The 19,448-nt window shown below is 37.9% G+C and overlaps 1 protein-coding gene across 1 annotated transcript in view; it reads left to right on the top strand.

The window, feature by feature from the left end:
• Nucleotides 1–19,448, top strand: part of CFAP47 (cilia and flagella associated protein 47) — a 469,227-nt gene that overhangs the window by 113,373 nt on the left and 336,406 nt on the right. Inside the window, 1 exon segment of the mRNA XM_036304204.1 lies at nucleotides 12,204–12,363. Within this exon segment, the coding sequence (XP_036160097.1) occupies nucleotides 12,204–12,363 (160 nt within the window).

Genomic DNA, 19,448 nt, shown 5'->3' with positions numbered 1-19,448 from the left:
TATTTTTTAAATATATTTTTATTTATTTCATAGACGAAAGGAGAGGGAGAGAAAGATAGAAACATCAATGATGGGAGAAAAATCATTGATCGGCTGCCTTGTGCACATCCCTCACTGGGGTTAAAGCCTGCAACCTGGGCATGCGCCCTGAATGGGAATTGAACGGTGACCCCCTGGTTCATAGGTCAATACCCAACCACCGAGTCACGCAAGCCAGGCTTAAATGGATATTTTACATCTTTTTGTCCAGAACAAGGTTTAAATCAGTGAAGAAATTTCAACTTGCTGGAGGTTGACAGGACAGCAGGAAGGTGTGGCTATGCTGGGGCCTCCCATTCCTTGGAAAAGTTAATATATACTCAAATGTGATTCTTTTGATTCACTGGACAAACTTGGTATTTGAAAACCAAGATTATGCCATATCAAATAAAAAGGGGGAAAGAAGAAAGCCTTTGGCAAAACCACTATGTAGTTTCAAAATCTATACCTAAAAAAATATATGGGAAAGAAATGACCACAAAAGCAGCATGCCATCACCTTCTAAATTATTTAATATTTAAGTGTAATATTTGTTATAAGTTACACTAGGAAGCTTATTTCTTATTTTAACTTTAGTATGATACTTTAATGCTGTCCCTTACACATATACATCTTAAACCTACAAAAATGTATAGTAAGGATTATCAGCTTTTAGATCCCCAAGATAAAAAGTTCTTCCTTTCCAAGATTCATCATGGTTGTAGTTTTTCAAATGTGGAAACTGTTTTGTGTCTCAGTGGATTTTCTTTGCTGCATTTGGTGCCAAGGGAAATCACTGATTGCTTAGGCAATAGTGGTATAAACTGTAACATTTCCTTAAATGAAAGCATGACTGCTGGTAGCATAGTAACAGGCAACTCTACTTTATGAAATATTGTAGGTTTTCACAAAATGCTTATAGATTTTAATATTATTGTAGGTGTTGCAGCCGTGGGCAAACTACGGGCCGCCGGATCCGGCCCGTTTGAAATGAATAAAACTATTGAGAAAAAAAAGACCATACCCTTTTATGTAATGATGTTTACTTTGAATTTATATTAGTTCACACAAACACTCCATCCATGCTTTTGTTCTGGCCCTCCTGTCCAGTTTAAGAACCCATTGTGGTCCTCGAGTCAAAAAGTTTGCCCACCCCTGTGTTAGAGGCACCTCTCACCGACACCAGAGAGGTATTACTAGACATCCCCCTATGTTAGTGGGAGAGGGTTGTTCCCAACCTCGATCCTTGTCTTCTCATATAAAGGAATTTATACAAGAGACCTCGATTGCATTGTATAATGCCAATTTATTAAAGCATGCACTTTTATTAAAGAAGGAAAGCAAGCAAATCTATACATCTGGCTTATGAAGCAGAGATGGGTTCTCAGCTAATCTGAAAAGTGAATTGGGTGGGTATCTGTCTATAGGTTTCAAAATTCGTTTGCTGAATAATTTGGTACAGATAGATTCTCAAGGTCCCTTTTTACTTTGCTGTAGCCTTACCAGAATTTCTGAGAAGCACCTGGCTATTAAACCCCAAGTTTGTTAGTTAGCTCCTCTGACTCAAACAGCCCCTCTGTTCAAACTAAAAGACAAAGATAAGCTACTTTCAAGGCTGCATTGTTGCATCTCCCTCCTCCCTGCTGTGTTTACAACTCAGGGATAATTTCCACCAAGGAGTTTCTCATTATTAGAAAGTTCCCTTCCACTTCAAGCCTCTTTTGAACTTCATAACTTTTGCTCTAAGAATGTTTTACAGGCTAGGGGAAAATAAGACACTTCCCGAGGACATCTGCAGGACTGTCTCCTGGGGTGGAAGAAACACATCAAAAAACTGTCTGCTCAACTTCAATACAACAGAAACCCCTCCCTTCCTTGTCACCTAGCAACAGCCTCTGCTTAAAGAGCAGGCTATCATTTATGTCTTGCTCTGTATTGATTAGCAGTACTTTCCCTTCATGGAAAGTAAAATAAATTTCCTTTCTGCATCTCTTCTTTTAATTTTTAATTCTTCCACAGCCATTGTCACTAGCCAAACCCTAACTATAAGAGCTTTAGAAAGCTACTTTATATGCAAGAGCAAGAAAAGTCAATTCATGAGATAAGAAATAAAAATGGCCAGTAGGTAAATTAAAATCTGTTCAATCTCTAGTCAAAAAATGTACACTAAAATGAGATATACATTTTATTTATTTATTTATTTATTTATTTATTTATTTATTTATTTATTTATTTATTGTTGAACAGGTGTATGCACATGGTACAAAATTCTAAAATACATAATTATATACAATTATACAATAAAAAGTATATTTCTCTCCTCATATGCTATCCTCCAGCCACTCCCTTCTCCTCTCCAAAATCAACTATCATTACCAGTTGAATATGGGAATGTGTATAAATAAACACTTACACATGTATGTATTTTATATATATGCGTGTGTGTACATATAAAATACATAAATATATATTATTCACAGTGTTCTACACCTTGCTTTTTGCTCCCCTAACAGTTATTCCTTTAATTTTTCCATGTCTATACATATAGTTGCCTTGTATTTTATTCCATTAAAATAAAATAAAAATTATTGACTTTTTGGGGTTCATTGGCTAATAAGCTTACATAGGTTTCAGGTGTACAATTCTATAATATATCATCTGTATATTGCACTATGTGTTTGCTACCCTAAGTCAAGTCAGAATATTCTTTAATTTAGGTTTGTCTGATATTTAGCACCTGGCCAGACTGACTTTTATTTTCCATGGGGTTGAGAAGTATGTCAGAGAGGCAAAATGTTCCTTTTGTCACATCATGTGAAGGGATACCAACATGACTTTGATATATATACCAAATTTCCAGTTATTTTTTCCTTTCCACACTATACTTTGGAAGTGAGCTGTCAGTTTCAGCCCACACTCAAGGGGTATAGGGTCAAGCTTGACTTTCTGGAGGGAAATCGTTTTTGGAATTTTTCTGTTAAGAAAAATTATTTCTTTCCTTAATTATTTGCTTATGTATTATATAATTTATCACTACAAACTCACATGTATTTATTTTATATTGTCAGTTATAATCCAGCATCACATTATTTATTTTGTTGCTAAAATTGTTTCAACTTTGGCTATTGAGAGCTTTTATTTTTATTTATGTATTTATTTATTTACTTATTGAATCTATTTTTACTGTTGAAAGTATTACAGATGTCCCTTTTTTTATCCTTTCACCTCACTATTTTCTGTGTCCATGGGTTATGCATATATGAGTTCTTTGGTTAATCTCTTCCCACCTCTCCCACATCACCCTTTCTTCTGAGAATCTTCAGTCTGTTGCACGTTTCCATGTCTCTGGATCTATTTTGTTTGTCAGTATCTTTTGTTCATTAGAATCCATATATGAGTGAGATCATGTGACATTTGTCTTTCTCTGACAGGCTTATTTCACTTAGCATAATACTCTCCAATTCCCTCCATGTTGTCAACACTGGGACCTCTTTTAGATTGGACTTTTCACAAACTCTCGTCATTATAATTTTTAAGCATTCTCTTATTTTCTGGTAGTACAAATGGTCTAGGCTAATCTTTCATTTTGTTTGTTCAAGCTCTAGAATCAACATTTTCTCTGAGAAGCATTAGTACATTTTATGGGGGAATGAGATTTAGAAATCAAGATCTGTGCAGTAGGTGTGCTAGGTGCTACTGGGATATCATGTGTTCTAGACCTATTTGGCAAATAGAGTAAGGAAATATTTGTGTGTACAATAAACCATGAATACACATATATCTATAATTCTCTATCTACTAGAGGCCTAGTGCATGAAATTCATGCATGGGGTTGGGCGTGTCCCTCAGCCCAACCTGCACCCTCTCCAATCTGGGAGCCCTCAGGGGATGTCCTACTGATGGTTTGGGCCTGTTCCCCGTGGTTCTCTGCTCTCTTCAGGGCCTGCCTGCTCCACACCACGGTGATGGGCAAGCAGGCCCTGCTGGATTCTGTCTGTGGGCGCACTTGCCTGCTCGTGGGTCGCCACAGCGACGGCCAAGCAGGCCCTGCTGGGTGCTGCCTGTGGCCATGCTTGCCTGCTCATGGGTCGCTGCGGCGACAGCTAAGCAGGCCCTGCCGGTGCTGCTTGCAGGCCGTGCTTGCCTGCTAGGCTCACATTGCCGGGGTGATGCTGCCAGCATCCTGCCCCGGCCGCTATGGGTGCCGCCATCTTTATTGCAGAGTGATGGTTAATTTGCATATTACTATTTTATTAGATAGGATTTTTATCATCTATCACATACATCTATAATTATCTATTTATCCTTGTATCTACATGCTCTCTCTCTCAACATAAGTTCAAAATGATATCTCCAACTGTGACTCTAATCTAGCACTACAAAGTTTATTCCATTCTTTCTCCCTTGCTTGTTTTTCACTCCTTTCTCTCTATGACAGTGATAAATCTGGCTCTCTAATTTATTATTTATTTTTAAAATTAATTTATATATTTTTAACCTTACCATGCTGATAAAAGTTTCATAATTTTAACCAGTAGCTTGTTAGAAGTGCTAACACATTTACCAAGTTTATAAAGAGTAACTTTTTGTGTTTAGCTTGCTAGTTTCTATTCAAAATGTAGTCTTTCAAAGTTATTTGGACTATTCCTCCTCATTCCCAATAACATCAGTGAGGTTATTTTGTACATTTGTAATATAGTTTGTCATAGTCTATGATTCATCCTAGGATTTCCAACATCTTGGCTGATTGTTTAAAATTTACATACCTTTAAGTTCACACTTTATTTTATATACTTGAATGGATTTTGAAAAATGTGTAGAATACTTTATGTACCATTTCAGTACCTTACAGAACAGTTGCATCACACCCAAAATTCTGTGTAACACTTTTGTAGTCAACTATTCCTCCTCCCACCAATAACGTGGCAACCACTGATTGCTTTTTTGCATCTACATAATTTTACTTTCCAGAATGACAGATAATTTAATTGTATAATTTGTAGCTATTTGGGTCTCATATCTTTGACTTAGCAAAATATATTTGATATTCACCTATCATTTTTATGAATACTTGTATTATCACAGAATTTTATTCTATTGTTCACATATAATACAATTTGTTTATCCATTCATTAGCTGAAGAAAATCTTATTTGTTGTTTCTAACAGTGTTTGATGATTATGACCAAAGCTATTCTAAACATTCACATACAGATTTTTGTGTGGACATAAGTTTTCTGTTCACTTAATTAAATACTTAGGAGTGGGATTACTGGGTCATAGGCTAGGCCCATGCTTAACATTATAAGAAACTCAAACTGTCTTCCAAAGGGGCTGCTCCATTTTGCATTCTAACAATCATGAATGAAGGTTTTTGTTACTCTGTATCCTTGTCAGTTAGCAGCACTATTTTGGTAGTTTGGGTTTAACTCAGTCTCTATCCGTTGGGTACTTTTCATAGTTGTTAATAAGCTATAAACATATTTGCATACTCTTTGTTTAACTAACAACCCTTTTATTTTTTTTTCAGTGATTAATATTTTTTTATTGTTTTATTGATTACAGTATTATAAGGAGTATTACATATGTCTCCTTTTCCCCCCGCCCTTGACAATCCCTTGGCCTTCCCTACCCCCCAATGTCTTACGTCCATTGGTTATGCTTATATGCATGCATACAAGTCCTTTGGTTGATCTCTTACCCCCCCTCCCACCCCCCAACCCTCCCCGGCCTTCCTGCTGTAGTTTGACAGTCTGTTCAAGGCTGCTCTGCCTCTGTATCTATTTTTGTTCATAAGTTTAAAATGGTCTTTATTATCCAGAAATGAGTGACATCATGTGGTATTTTTCCTTCATTGACTGGCTTATTTCGCTTAGCATAATGCTCTCCAGTTCCATCCATGCTGTTGCAAATGGTAAGAATTCCTGCTTTTTTACAGCAGCACAGTATTCCATCATGTAGCTGTACCACAGTTTTCTAATCCATTCATCTACTGATGGGCACTTAGGCTGTTTCCAGATCTTAGCTATGGTGAATTGTGCTGCTATGAACATAGGGGTGCATATATCCTTTCTGATTGGTGTTTCTGGTTTCTTGGGATATATTCCTAGAAGTGGGATCACGGGGTCAAATGGGAGTTCCATTTTTAGTTTTTTGAGGAAACTCCATACTGTCTTCCACAGTGGCTGCACCAGTTTGCATTCCCACCAGCAGTGCACGAGGGTTCCTTTTTCTCCACATCCTCTCCAGCACTTGTCGTTTGTTGATTTGTTGATGATAGCCATTCTGGTGTGAGATGGTACCTCATTGTTGTTTTGATTTGCATTTCTCGGATGATTAGTGACTTTGAGCATGTTTTCATATGTCTCTTAGCTTTCTGAATGTCCCCTTTTGAAAAGTGTCTATTTAGGTCCTTTGCTCATTTTTTGATTGGATTGTTTATCTTCCTTTTGTTAAGTTGTATGAGTTCCCTATAAATGTTGGAGATTAAACCCTTATCGGTGATAACATTGGTAAATATGTTCTCCCATGCAGTGGGCTTTCTTGTTGTTTTGTTGATGGTTTCTTTTGCTGTGCAGAAGCTTTTTATTTTGATGTAGTCCCATTTGTTTATTTTCTCTTTAGTTTCCAATGCCCTAGGAGCTGTATCGGTGAAGAAATTGCTTTGGCATATGTCTGAGATTTTGTTGCCTTTGGATTCTTCTAGTATTTTTATGGTTTCCCATCATACATTTAAGTCCTTTACCCATTTTGAGTTTATTTTTGTGTATGGTGTAAGTTGGTGGTCTAGTTTCATTTATTTGCATGTATCTGTCCAATTTTCCCAACACCATTTATTGAAGAGACTATCTTGACTCCATTGTATGTTCTTGCCTCCTTTTTCAAGTATTAATTGAGCATATTGGTTTGGGTCGATTTCTGGGCTCTCTATTCTATTCCATTGATCTATATGTCTGTTCTTGTGCCAGTACCAGGCAGTTTTGAGAACCGTGGCTTTGTAATACAGCTTGATATCTGGTATTGAGATCCCACCTACGTTGGTCTTTCTCAGGATCGCTGCAGCTATTCAGGGTCTTTTTTTATTCCAGATGAATTTTTGGAGAGTTCGTTCTAGGTCTGTGAAATATGCTGTTGATATTTTAATGGGAAGTGTGTTGAATTTATAGATTGCTTTGGGTAGTATGGATATTTTAATGATGTTGATTCTACCAATCCAAGAACATGGTATGTTCTTCCATCTGTTTTTGTCTTCCTCTATCTCTTTTTTCAACGTCCTATTTCTGAGTAGAGGTCTTTTACCTCTTTAGTTAAGTTTATTCCTAGGTATCTTAATTTTTTTGGTGTGATGGTAAATGGGATTCTTTTTTTAGTCTCTTTTTCTGTAAGTTCACTATTGGTGTATAGAAATGCCATAGATTTCTTGGTGTTGATTTTGTATCCTGCTAAATTGCCAAATTCATGTATTAAGTCTAATAGTTTTTTGATAGAGTCTTTAGGGTTTTTTTATGTATACTATCATGTCATCTGCAAATAAGGATAGTTTTACTACTTCTATTCCAATTTTGATGCCTTTTATTTTTTCTTCTTGTCTAATTGCAATGGCTAATTCTTCCAGTACTATGTCGAACAGGAGTGGTGAGAGTGGGCATCGATGTCTTGTTCCTGTTCTTAGGGGAAATGGTGTTAGTTTTTGTCCATTGAGTTTGATGTTGGCTGTGGGTTTGTCATATATGGCTTTTATTATGTTGAGATATGATCCTTCTATTCCCACCTTGCTGAGAATTTTTATCAAAAATGGGTGTTGGATTTTGTCAAATGCTTTTTCTGCATCAATTGATATGACTGTGTGGTTTTTTTCCTTTCAATTTGTTTATGTGATGTATCACGTTTATTGATTTGCAGATATTGTACCATCCTTGCATCCCTGGGATAAATCCTACTTGGTCATGGTGTATGATCTTTCTGATGTACTGCTGGATCTGATTTGCTAAGATTTTGTTGAGGATTTTGGCATCTATGTTCATGAGGGATATTGGCCTGTAATTCTTTTTCATTGTGTTGTCTTTCCCCGGTTTTGGTATTAGGGTGATGCTGGCTTCATAGAATGAGCTTGGAAGTGTTCTTTCCTCTTGAATTTTTTGTAGTTGTCTGAGGAGGATAGATTTTAGTTCTTCCTTGTATGTTTGGTAAAACTCCCCTGTGAAGCCGTCTGGCCCTAGGCTTTTGTTTGCTGGAAGCTTTTTGATGACTGCTTCAAGTTCTTCCATAGTTATTGGCCTATTGATATTTTTAGATTCTTTCTGATTGAGTGTTGGAATGTTGTATTTTTCTAGGAATCTGTCCATTTCCTCCAGGTTGTCAAGTTTGTTGCAGTAGAGTTGGCCATAGTATTTTTTTTAAAATATATTTTATTGAGTTTTTACAGAGAGGAAAGGAGGGAGATAGAGAGTTAGAAACATCGATGAGAGAGAAACATCGACCAGCCGCCTCCTGCACACCTCCTACTGGGGATGTGCCCGCAACCCAGGTACATGCCCTTGACCGGAATCGAACCTGGGACCTTTCAGTGCGCAGGCAGACGCTCTATCCACTGAGCCAAACCGGTTTCGGCGGCCATAGTATTTTTTAACAATCGTTTGTATTTTTGTGGAGTCTGTTGTTATTTCGCCTGTATCATTTCTGATTTTGTTTATTTGGGTCCTTTCTCTTTGCTTCTTGGTGAGCCTGACTAGAGGTTCATAAGCCTTGTTTATCCTTTCAAAGAACCAGCTCTTGGTTTCAATGATTTTATGTATTTTTTTTTTTTTTTTGGTCTCTGTGTCATTTATTTCTGCTCTAATCTTTATTATCTCTTTCCTTCTGCGCACTCTGGGTTTTTCTTATTGCTCTCTTTATAATTCTTTGAGATGTAGAGTTAGATGATTTACTACCATTTTTTCTTGTTTTTTGAGATAGGTCTGTAGAGCTATAAACTTCCCTCTCAATACTGCTTTCATTGTGTCTCATAGGTTTTGGATTGTTGTGTTTTCCTTGTCATTGTTTTCCAGGATGTTTTTAATTTCTTCTTTGATCTCATTGGTAACCCAATCAGTATTTAATAACATGCTATTCAGCTTCCAAGTGTTTGAGTATTTTGGGTTGTTTTTATTGTAGCTTATTTCTAATATTATGCCATTGTGGTCTGAGAAGATGCTTGGTAGATTTCAATCTTCTTGAATTTGGGGAGACTTTGTTTGTGACCCAATATGTGGTCTATTTTTGAAAATGTCCCATGAGTGCTTGAGAAGAAAGTATATTCCGTGGCTTTGGGGTGAAATGTTCTGAAGATGTCAATTAAGTCCATCTGAGTCGTTTAGGATTGCTGTTTCTTTGCCTATTTTTTGTCTAGAGGATTTATCCAGTGGTGTATTAAAGTCCCCTACCATGATTGTATTGTTGTCGATCTCTGCCTTGATATCTTCCAGGAGTTTTTTTATGTATTTGGGTGCTCCTGCATTGGGTGCATGTATGTTCATCAGGGTTATATCCTCTCGTTGTATTTGATCCTTTTAGTATTATGAAGTGACCTTCTTTATCTCTTGTTATGGCCTTCACTTTGAGGTCTATTTTGTCTGATATAAGTATTGCTACCCCAGCTTTTCTTTCATTTCCATTTGCCTGAAAGATATTTTTCCATCCCTTCACTTTCAGTCTGTGTGAGTCCCTTATTCTGAGGTGGTTCTCTTGTAGACAGGAAATATATGGGTCATGTTGTTTTATCCATTCAGCCACTCGATGTCTTTGGATTGGAGCATTTAGTCCATTTACGTTTAAAGTTATTATTGAAAGGTACTTGTTTGTAGCCATTTCTATTTTTTGTGGCTGTTTTCTTTCTGAGCTTTTTATTTCTTCTTTTTACACCAGTCCCTTTAGCATTTCTTGCATTGCTGGCTTGGTGGTGATAAACTCCCTTAGCCTTTTTTGTCTGTGAAGCTTCTTATTTCCCCTTCAATTTTGAATGATAGCCTTGCTGGATAGAGTATTCTTGGATTCAGTCCTTTGCTTTGCATCACTTTGTAAATTTCTGTCCATTCTTTTCTGGCCTGATGTGTTTCTGGTGAGAAATCATTTGATAATCTAATGGGAGATCCCTTGTATGTAACTTTCCATCTCTCTCTTGCAGCCTCTAAGGCTCTCTCTTTGTCCTGAACATTTGCCATGGTAATTATGATGTGTCTTGGTGTGGGTCTTTTCGGGTTCACCTCATTTGGGACTCTGTGCTTGTGTGACTTTTCTCTTCCCTACCTCAAGGAAGTTTTCTGATATTATTTCCTCAAATAGGTTTTCTAACCCTTGTTCCTCTTTCTGTTGTTCTGCCACCCCTGTTATTCATATGTTGTTTCATTTCATGTTGTCCCATAGCTCCCTTAGGCTCTCCTCTTGTCTTTAAATTTTTTCTCCAATTGCAGTTCAGTTTGGGTGTGTTTTGCTTCCCTGCCTTCTAATTCGCTAATTCGGTCCTCTGCTTCTCCTAGTCTACTGTTGAAACTTTCAGTGATATTTTTTATTGCAGCTATATCACTCTTCATTTCCTCTTGGTTCTTACATAAGTTATTGATTTTTTCATCCATTTCTTTTTGATTCTTACTTAAGTTGTTGATTTTTTCATCCGTTTCTTCTTGATTCTTGCATAAGTTGTTGATTTTTTCCTCCATCCAGTTTATGCATTCTAGCACCCCTAATCTGAATTCTTTTTCCATCATGTTGCATGCCTCTGTTTCACTTTGCTGCTTTTCTGGCGTATTCTCCTTTTCTTTCCTTTGGGGGTTTCTTTGTCTACCCATGTTTGATCTTACTGACATATCTAGATGTTGAGTCGTTCAGGGGCTGCTCCCTGGGTAGCAGTGGCTCCTCTTTCTGCAGTTGCTCCTCGGGCAGTTGTGGTAGCAGCTGTTCCTCAGTTGGCAGCAGCTCCTTTGATGGGTGCTGTTCACAGCTGTGGTGTTTCTTCTGGCTGGTGGGGGGAGGCTTCACACACAGCTGCTGTTCCTCAGACAGAGGGTGTCCTGATCATGAGGCTGCTGTTCCTTGGATGGGGGCAGGCTACACATGCAGCTGCTAGTCCTTGAACTGGGGCGGACTGCTCACGTGGCTGCTTTTCCTTGAATGGGGCAGTGATTAATATTTTTATAATTTAGCTTTATGTTTCATTTACTCAATAGTTTATTATTATTAATCCTCACCCAAGGATATGTTTTTTTAAAATTTTTCTGTACATAACTGGGTGCCTGGGCCTTCGTTGTGGCCTCTCTTTCTGAGTCTATGTGGTAGGGAAATCTTCCATAAGCAGCAGATGAGTGGTTTGTCAGAGCTGTCCCAGATCAGTTCTGGCTTAACAGATTCTGTCGACAGGTTCAGAAGTGTCCGTCCACTTTATCCAGATGCTGGCCGGGTCCTGGGCTGAGGTCTGGGAGCGCCTGGAGTTCCCGCAGGTTCAATTCTGATAAAATCAGCAGTGGGCGCCTTCTGGAGGTTTCTCCCGCGCCCCCAGGCCTCAATCCTGTCCACTCACCAGATGGCTAATCAAAGCCAAAACGCGGTAGCTTCCTGATTTAGGGAACCATCCCTAACAACCCTTTTAAAACATTGTATCTATGATTATAACTTTTTTAAAAAATATATTTTATTGATTTTTTTACAGAGAGGAAGAGATATGGATAGAGAGCCAGAAACATCGATGAGAGAGAAACATTGATCAGCTGCCTCCTGCACACCCCCTACTGGGATGTGCCTGCAACCAAGGTACATGCCCTTGACTGGAATCAAACCTGGTACCCTTTAGTCCGCAGGCTGATGCTCTATCCACTGAGCCAAACCAGTTAGGGCTATGATTTTTAACTTTTAACTAAAGGCCCAGTGCATGAAATTCATGCATGGGTAGGGTCCTTAGCAGCTGCTGCCTGCCAGCTGGGGCCTCCCTTCCCCCGGCTGCCTGCTGCTGCCGCCCCTTGGTGGTCAACTCACATCTAACTCCTGGTCAGTTGAACTCCCACCCATGGGGACAATTTGCATATTAGCCTTTTGTTATATAGGATGGCTTAACTTTGTGCATAAGCCAATCAAGTTTGTATGTTAATACCAACTAAATTTGATATTGCATATTATCATTTTTGTAAATTGCTTCTTTTATGTTTTGTGTGTTAACAGCATATTATCTTACATAATTTCTCAAAAAGAAATGTGGAGTGGTGTTTCGATATTACTAATGCTGAGAAACTTTTCAAAGATGGCATATTCGAGTTTAATTTATTAAGTGGGACTCTACTACCAAATGAAGAGTATAAAGTTTTCTTAAGGTTTTGTCCAAGTAAGTAGTTTTTCCTATTTTGTTGTTGATATTTCAGTTTATTTTTCACATATTGTTTTATCATGTATGCAAAAGTTTAACTTATTTGTTATGTGTTTTAAAAACTGTTTTAAGAAATTTCTTAGTAGAATTTTATAGTAATCATACTAAAAAAATCACTGCCAGTTGTCCTCACCTACTGGTATTCATGCCGTTGTAATCCTCTTTCACATCAAATAGGGCTGATATATAACCCATGGGATATTATGGATGTGATGGTGTTGGCCTTCCAAGGCTAGGTCAGAAAAGGCATTGCATCATCTGGCTAGTACTCTTGGATTGCTTGTTTTTGAGGAAGCTGGCCAGCATCTCTATTTATTTATATTTCCACTTTATTTCATGGTAGTTCTTACAGTTACTTTTTGAAACAAACCTTAGTTTGTTTTTTTTCCAGTTTCTAAGAAAAGGCACGTAATTGACTTCACTTTAGAGAATGTTTCTAACTCTCTATCCCTCTCCCTTCTTCTCTGAAAAAATCAAAAAAATAAAAAATTTATTTTATAGGCATCATTATTGCTAATGAGATTTTTTCCATTCTTTTAAATTAACTAGCATTGTATAAAAGGAATATATTTATACTTTATCTGGGACTTCTGTACCAACCTTCCCTGGTTAGATCTGGAAGTTTTTCAAATATTATTCTACATTGTTTTTTTAAGAAAATAGTTTATAATATAAACCATGGTAATTAATAAAGTTGTCTCTCTTTTTACAGTATTTATTTTTTCTCTTCCTCTTCCCCTTCTCCTTATTCTTCCCTATCCTCCTCCTGAATCTGTTAATACAATGTTACTACAGTACAATAACATTACATTAAATTATAATTGTATTATAATTGTAATCTCTCTGAATGTATTATTATAATGGCAGTTTGTTTAAATTTTGATTCCAAAAGTTTTGCTTTGTGTATTTAGATGTTATGAAAAATTTGTCTAATATACATTTCACAAATAAGTACATGCATCTTAAAATATTGATTTTTTCCCTACAAAATGCTATTTGCATAAATGATCTTTATGTGCTACATTGACATTTTGTCTTCCTTTTTCTACCTTTGGCTGATATATTTCTTAATTTTCCATCTTTGTCTTTTAAAATTAGAATAAATATTATAAACCAAAAGACCACAAGATGAAATTCCTGTGTTGAGCACCTGCTCAGTAGAAACCAAGATATCACATGGGGAGTTTCTTCTACTATGAGGCATGTGCAGTAGGAGCCACGATAGCAACCATAGAGGGAAAGTGTCTAATCTGGGAAAAGGATTGGAATAGATAAGGAACACAAAACCCTAGATGATCTAGGAAATGGATTGGTTAGGAGGAGGGTCCAACACAAGCCTGCAAAGGATTGGCATATTGATTGGTTAGTTGAAAGAGAGTCTGGTCTTTTCCAAGCCCAAGATAATATAATTAGAGCCTAACAAAGGGAAGTGCTCTCTCTCTTCTCTCTCTCTCTCTCTCTCTCTCTCTCTCTCTCTCTCTCTCTCTCTCTCTCCCTCTCTCCCTCCCTCCTCGTAACATGGGTCTGTTCGCCCTTGCTTTCACCTGTTCTCTCTCTGTAGCAGCCATGTGGGCCTAGCTGTTGCATTGGGCACAAGTGCAGGTATGCCTCTCCAAGGGCTCCAAGTGGGCTACAAACATGAGCCTGGGTACCGAGTATGGCAATATAATACCAGCCAGAGCACAATAAGAAACAGAAGTTAAGCTAGCTAAATGGGGACAGAGACTGAACTGGACTGAACCAATGGCACAGAATGTGTACATCCTGGCCTTTCTTCTGGGCTTGATAAAGACAAGACTTGGCTTCTTCCATAGCAGGATGGATGGAGATGAGACACTGGGAACCTGGGGGTAGTCTTTTATTCCTATTCCAATAAATATTACACTATATCTCATCCTCCCATATATGGCTCCCCAAATTCTTTTCTTGCAACTCCATGAAGGACCCTATTTCAAACAACAACACATGGAGGACTGGATTTTCAGATTTTCTAAACATCACCTGAAAATATTTAATGTATACTTGTAACTTACTTTAGGTATTTGAGTGTTTGATTCTTACCTTTCTTGTTAAAAATGGAAGCATTTGTTTATTTCTAAAATATCTTCTAAAAATTATGGGCTGAAAATACCTGTGACTAGTAAGAAGATTGAATCAGCATTAAAAATTTCTCAACAAAGAATAGCCCAGAACCAAATGGCTTCACTGGAGAATTCTACCAAATCTTTAAAGTAAAACCAATGTTCTCGAAAATCTTCTCAAAAACTGAAGAGGAGGAAACACTTTCAAACTTATTTTATGAAGAAAGCATTACCTTGATACAAATTCTGGACAAATAGATGATATGAAAATAAACTAAGGCCAATAGCCTTGATAAGCATAGAGGTAAAAATCTTCAAGAAAATACTAGCAAAATGGAAAAAAAAATTACCTAATTAATTGAAAAAAATGATACTAATAAACTAAATTCAACAGCACATTAAAGGATCATACTGTGGCTAGACCCTGTTATACTGGTCATTGAGCACAGCTGCCTTCTATTCTCAGGACTTTAAAGAGTTTTAGTGAGGTGGTTTTTACTTTTTACACCTCCTTTATTTTCTTTTCCTTTGACTGCCACAGGGATGGAGGCTGGGATGTGAGAGTATATATGACTCACATGAGTCTCTAAGTAAGTTTCCAATTCCCTCTGAATCTGAATCACTATTCATGAATCTAATTTATGTGGCTAGACTCACACTCCCCTTGGGTAAGCTTGTTTTTGTTCTCATGTAAATATCTTCAGTGTTTCCCAAGTCTGCCATCCAGGATGCATATTGGATAGAAAATTCTCTATTCCAAAATGATGGTGGAGTAAGTGGAAGCTACACTGATATTCTCCCAGGACCAAACTGGAAATAAAGCTAAAATACAGGAAAACTACTCTGAAAAATCTATTGAAGACTAACTGGAAAGAACCCTGATAACCAAGGACAGAAATTGGAGACCTCATGGAGACTGGTAGGAAGGGTGGAAGTGCGAAAGAGCTACAGACAGCAGATGAAGTTCTGGACAGTTATCTCAGCTGTGGGTGGTTCCCTCTGAGAACTCTTGGGTCTAAACTCCAAGCTGGGCTCCCCAGCCCAGAGCACCAGAACTGAGAAAGGTGCCCACATAACATCTGTCTGTGAAAAGAAGCAGGGTTGTCTCTCTGTCAGGGAGAGAGGGCTGGAAATGCAGGAACCCTCTTAAAGTGCCAACTCACAAAATTTCATGTGCAGCCACTCACTTTGGGCTTCAAAAGAGGTAGGGAAGAGTGGACTATAGCTGTGTGATGATAAGCCAGGATTGGGGGATCTAGGGTTGGAGCTCAGAGGGCAGCCACCCGGTTTCTTATGCAGAATCATTCCCTGAAACTATGGAGGGTATATTTCTCCAGTGGACCTTTGCTACCCAGGTGGTTTTTGCCAGGGGTAAGCAGTTGCCCCACCCTGTTGGAAGACCTCTTGCCCTACCCTGTGGTCAATAGCCTGAGGCTAATCAAGATGGATAACAAGCAGACTTGAGGCAGAGGCAGATATTTGAAGGCTTTAAGTCTTTGCCTGATCTCCTTCTGGGCTGGGGTTAGGAAAAGCAGAACCTGGTGCCTATCTGGGTCCTTTCCAAAGGCACCCACCCCAGCAGAGGGAGCCACAAGCTGTGGATTGCTGATGTCTCCAAACAGGGTACTCAGGGTCAGTCACAAATTGCTTCTGACATTGTTCTGCACTACAGTTTGGGAGTCATAGCAGATCTACCTAATACATAGACAAATACCTGAAGAGGCAGCCAAAATGGGGAAACTAAAAAACAAGCCCCAAATGAAAGAACAAGGTAATTCTCTAAAAGAAATGTTAAACAAAATGGAGATAAGAAATTTACCAGGTATAGAGTTCAAAATAATGATGACAAGGATTCTGAACAGCATGAGAAAAGATATAGTAACTATGAAAAATGACCAGTTGGAAATGAAGAGTGACATAGTACTAATGAAGAACACATTGGAAGGAATACACAGCAGGTTAAGGGAAGCTGAGAATTAGATCAGTAAATTAAAAGACAGGGTAGAAAAAATAACTCAATCAGAGAAATTAAAAGGAAAAAAAACAATTAAAAAACAGGACAGCTAAAGAGAGCTATGGTACACCATGAAACATAATGATATTCACATCATAGGAGTGACAGATGGGGAAGAAAGTGAGAAAGTTATAGAGGATGTGTTTGTGGAAATAGTTGCAGAAAACTTCCCTCACCTTGTGAAGGAAAAAGTCACACAAGTTCAGGAGGCACAGAGAATCCCAAGCAAGAAGAACTCAAACAGGCCCATGCTCAGACACATCATAATTAAAATGTCAAAAATGAAAGACAGAGTCTTAAGGCAGCCAGAGAAAAACAATTTGTTATCTACCAAGTAGCTCCCATGAGTCTGTCAGCTGATTTTTTATCAGAAACTCTATAGGTCAGAAGGAAATGGCATGAAGTGTTTAAGGTAATGGAAAGCAAGGATCTGAAACCAGGATTACTATATCCAGCAAGATGAAATAAAGAGCTTCCCAGACAACAAGAGGCTTAAGGAGTTTATCACCACTAAACCAGTACTGTAAGAAATGCTACAGGGACTGCTGTAATGAGAAGAAATATAGAGAGAAAGAACCATAGGTATAAAAAGTTAAAATGGCAATAAATAAAAAAATTAAAAAATTAAAATGGCAATAAATAAGTACATATCAATAATAATCTTAAATGTAAATTGATTAAATTCTCCAAAAGACATATGGTAGCTGAATGGATATGAAAACATGACCCAAATATATGCTGTCTCCAAGAGACTCATCTTAGAACAAAAGACTCACACAGCATGAGAGTGAAGGAATAGAAAAAAAATTTTTTTCCATGCAAGTGGAAATGAAGAAAAGTTGGTGTAGCAACATTCATGTCTGAAAAAATACAGTTTTAAAATGAAGGTCATCACAAGAGATAATATAGATCACTACATAATACTAAAGGGAATGATTCAACAAGAGGATATAATCCTGGTAAACATATATGCACCCAATATAGGAGCACCTAAACATATATATATCTGTAATATGCAAATGAGGTTGATACTCCATCACAGTCATGACCAGCTCAGGAGGAGGGGCCAGGCTCTGCCTGAGTCTGAGAGATCAACACAGAGGGGCGCCTTCTCTGAGCCTCTGCAGTGTGGCTGGGGGGCAGGCCCCCAGCAGATACACACACACACACACACACACACACACACACACACACACGGTGCCTGCTCCAAGCCTCCTGCTCTGAGCCTCTGTGGCGCAGCTGGGGGCAGGCCCCCAGCAGACACACACACACACACACAAACACGGGGCGCCTGCTCCAGTCCTCTGCGGCCAGACTGTGGCTTAGGCCCACTCCCCACAGGAAGTGTGCCTAAGCCATCAGTAGGACATCCCCTGAGGGCTTCCAGACTGTGAGAGGGGGCAAGCTGGGCTGAGGGACCCCACCCCCCAGTGCACGAATTTTGTGCACTGGGCCTCTAGTGTGTGTGTGTGTGTGTGTGTATGTGTGTGTGTTTGTTTGTGTGTGTGTGTGTGTGTATGTGTGTTTAAAACTTCTAGAGGACTTTAAGAGAGAGATAGTCAGCAATACAGTCATAGTAGGGGACTTTTACACCCAACTGACTTCACTGGATATATCTTCCAGACAAAAAATTAACAAGGAAACAGTGACTCTAAATGACACACTGGATTAGATGGATTTAATTGAGATTTATAAAACTTTTCACCCTAAAGCTGCAGAACATACATTCTTCTCAAGTGCACATGGGTTATTCTCAAAGATAGACCACATGTTATGACACAAAACAAGTCTCTCCAAGTTCAAGAGGATTGAAATCATATCAAGCATCTCAGATCACAATGGCATGAAATCAGAAATCAACTACAGTAAAAACACTAAAAAACATTAAAACATATGGAGGCTTAATAGCATGTTATTAAACAATGAATGGACCACAAATTAGATCAAGAAAGAAACCAGAACCTTCCTGGAAACAAATGTAAATGAGCACAAAACAACTTAATCTCTGGGACACCACAAAAGCAGTTTTGAGATGGAAGTGGATAGCACTACAGACCTACCTCAAAAAAAAAAAAAAGAAAAAGAAAAAGAAAAATTAGTAATAAGCTATTTAACCCTACAACCTAAAGAAGTAGAAAGAGAACAAGAAAAGCCCAGTGTAAATAGAAGGAAGGACATAATAAAGATCTGAGCAGAAATAAATGACATAGATACTAAAAAGAAATACAAAGACCAATGAAAGCAAGAGCTGGTCCTTTGAAAAAATAAAAAAGATTGATGAACCATTACTCAGACTCATCAATAAACAATGAGAGAGGATACAAATAAATAAAACCAGAAACAAAAGTAGTGAAGTAACAACTGATACTACAGAAATACAAAGGATTGAAAGAAAATACTATCAACAACTATATGCCAACAAGATGAACAATGTGGATGAAATGGACAATTTCTTAGAAAAATGCAGTCTCCCAGAAATGAATTAGAAAACCTGAATAGGGCAATAACAACTGATAAAATTGAAGCAGTAATCAAAATACTGCCAACAAACAAAAGCACTGATCCAGACAGCTTCACAGGGGAGTTTTACCAAACATTCAAAGAAGAACTAACATCTGTACTTCTTAAACTATTCCAAAAAATCCAAGAGGAATGAACACTTCCAACCTCTTCTTATGAGGCTAGCATTATCCTAATTCCAAAACCAGATAAAGACACTACAAAGAGAGAGAATTATAGGCCAATATCCCTGATAAAAATAGATGTGAAAATCCTCAACCAAATAATAGCAAATAGGATGCAGCAATATAATAAAAAGATCATACACTATGACCAAGTGGGATTTTTCCAGGGGTGGAAGGCTGATACAATATTTGCAAATTAATAAATGTGATACATCACATAAACACATTGAAAAAGAAAACTCACATGATCATATCAATAGACAC

This window comes from Myotis myotis, unplaced genomic scaffold, assembly GCF_014108235.1.
Source record: "Myotis myotis isolate mMyoMyo1 unplaced genomic scaffold, mMyoMyo1.p scaffold_m19_p_4, whole genome shotgun sequence".
Taxonomy (NCBI): domain Eukaryota; kingdom Metazoa; phylum Chordata; class Mammalia; order Chiroptera; family Vespertilionidae; genus Myotis; species Myotis myotis.
This window is presented reverse-complemented; position numbering and strand designations above follow the sequence as displayed.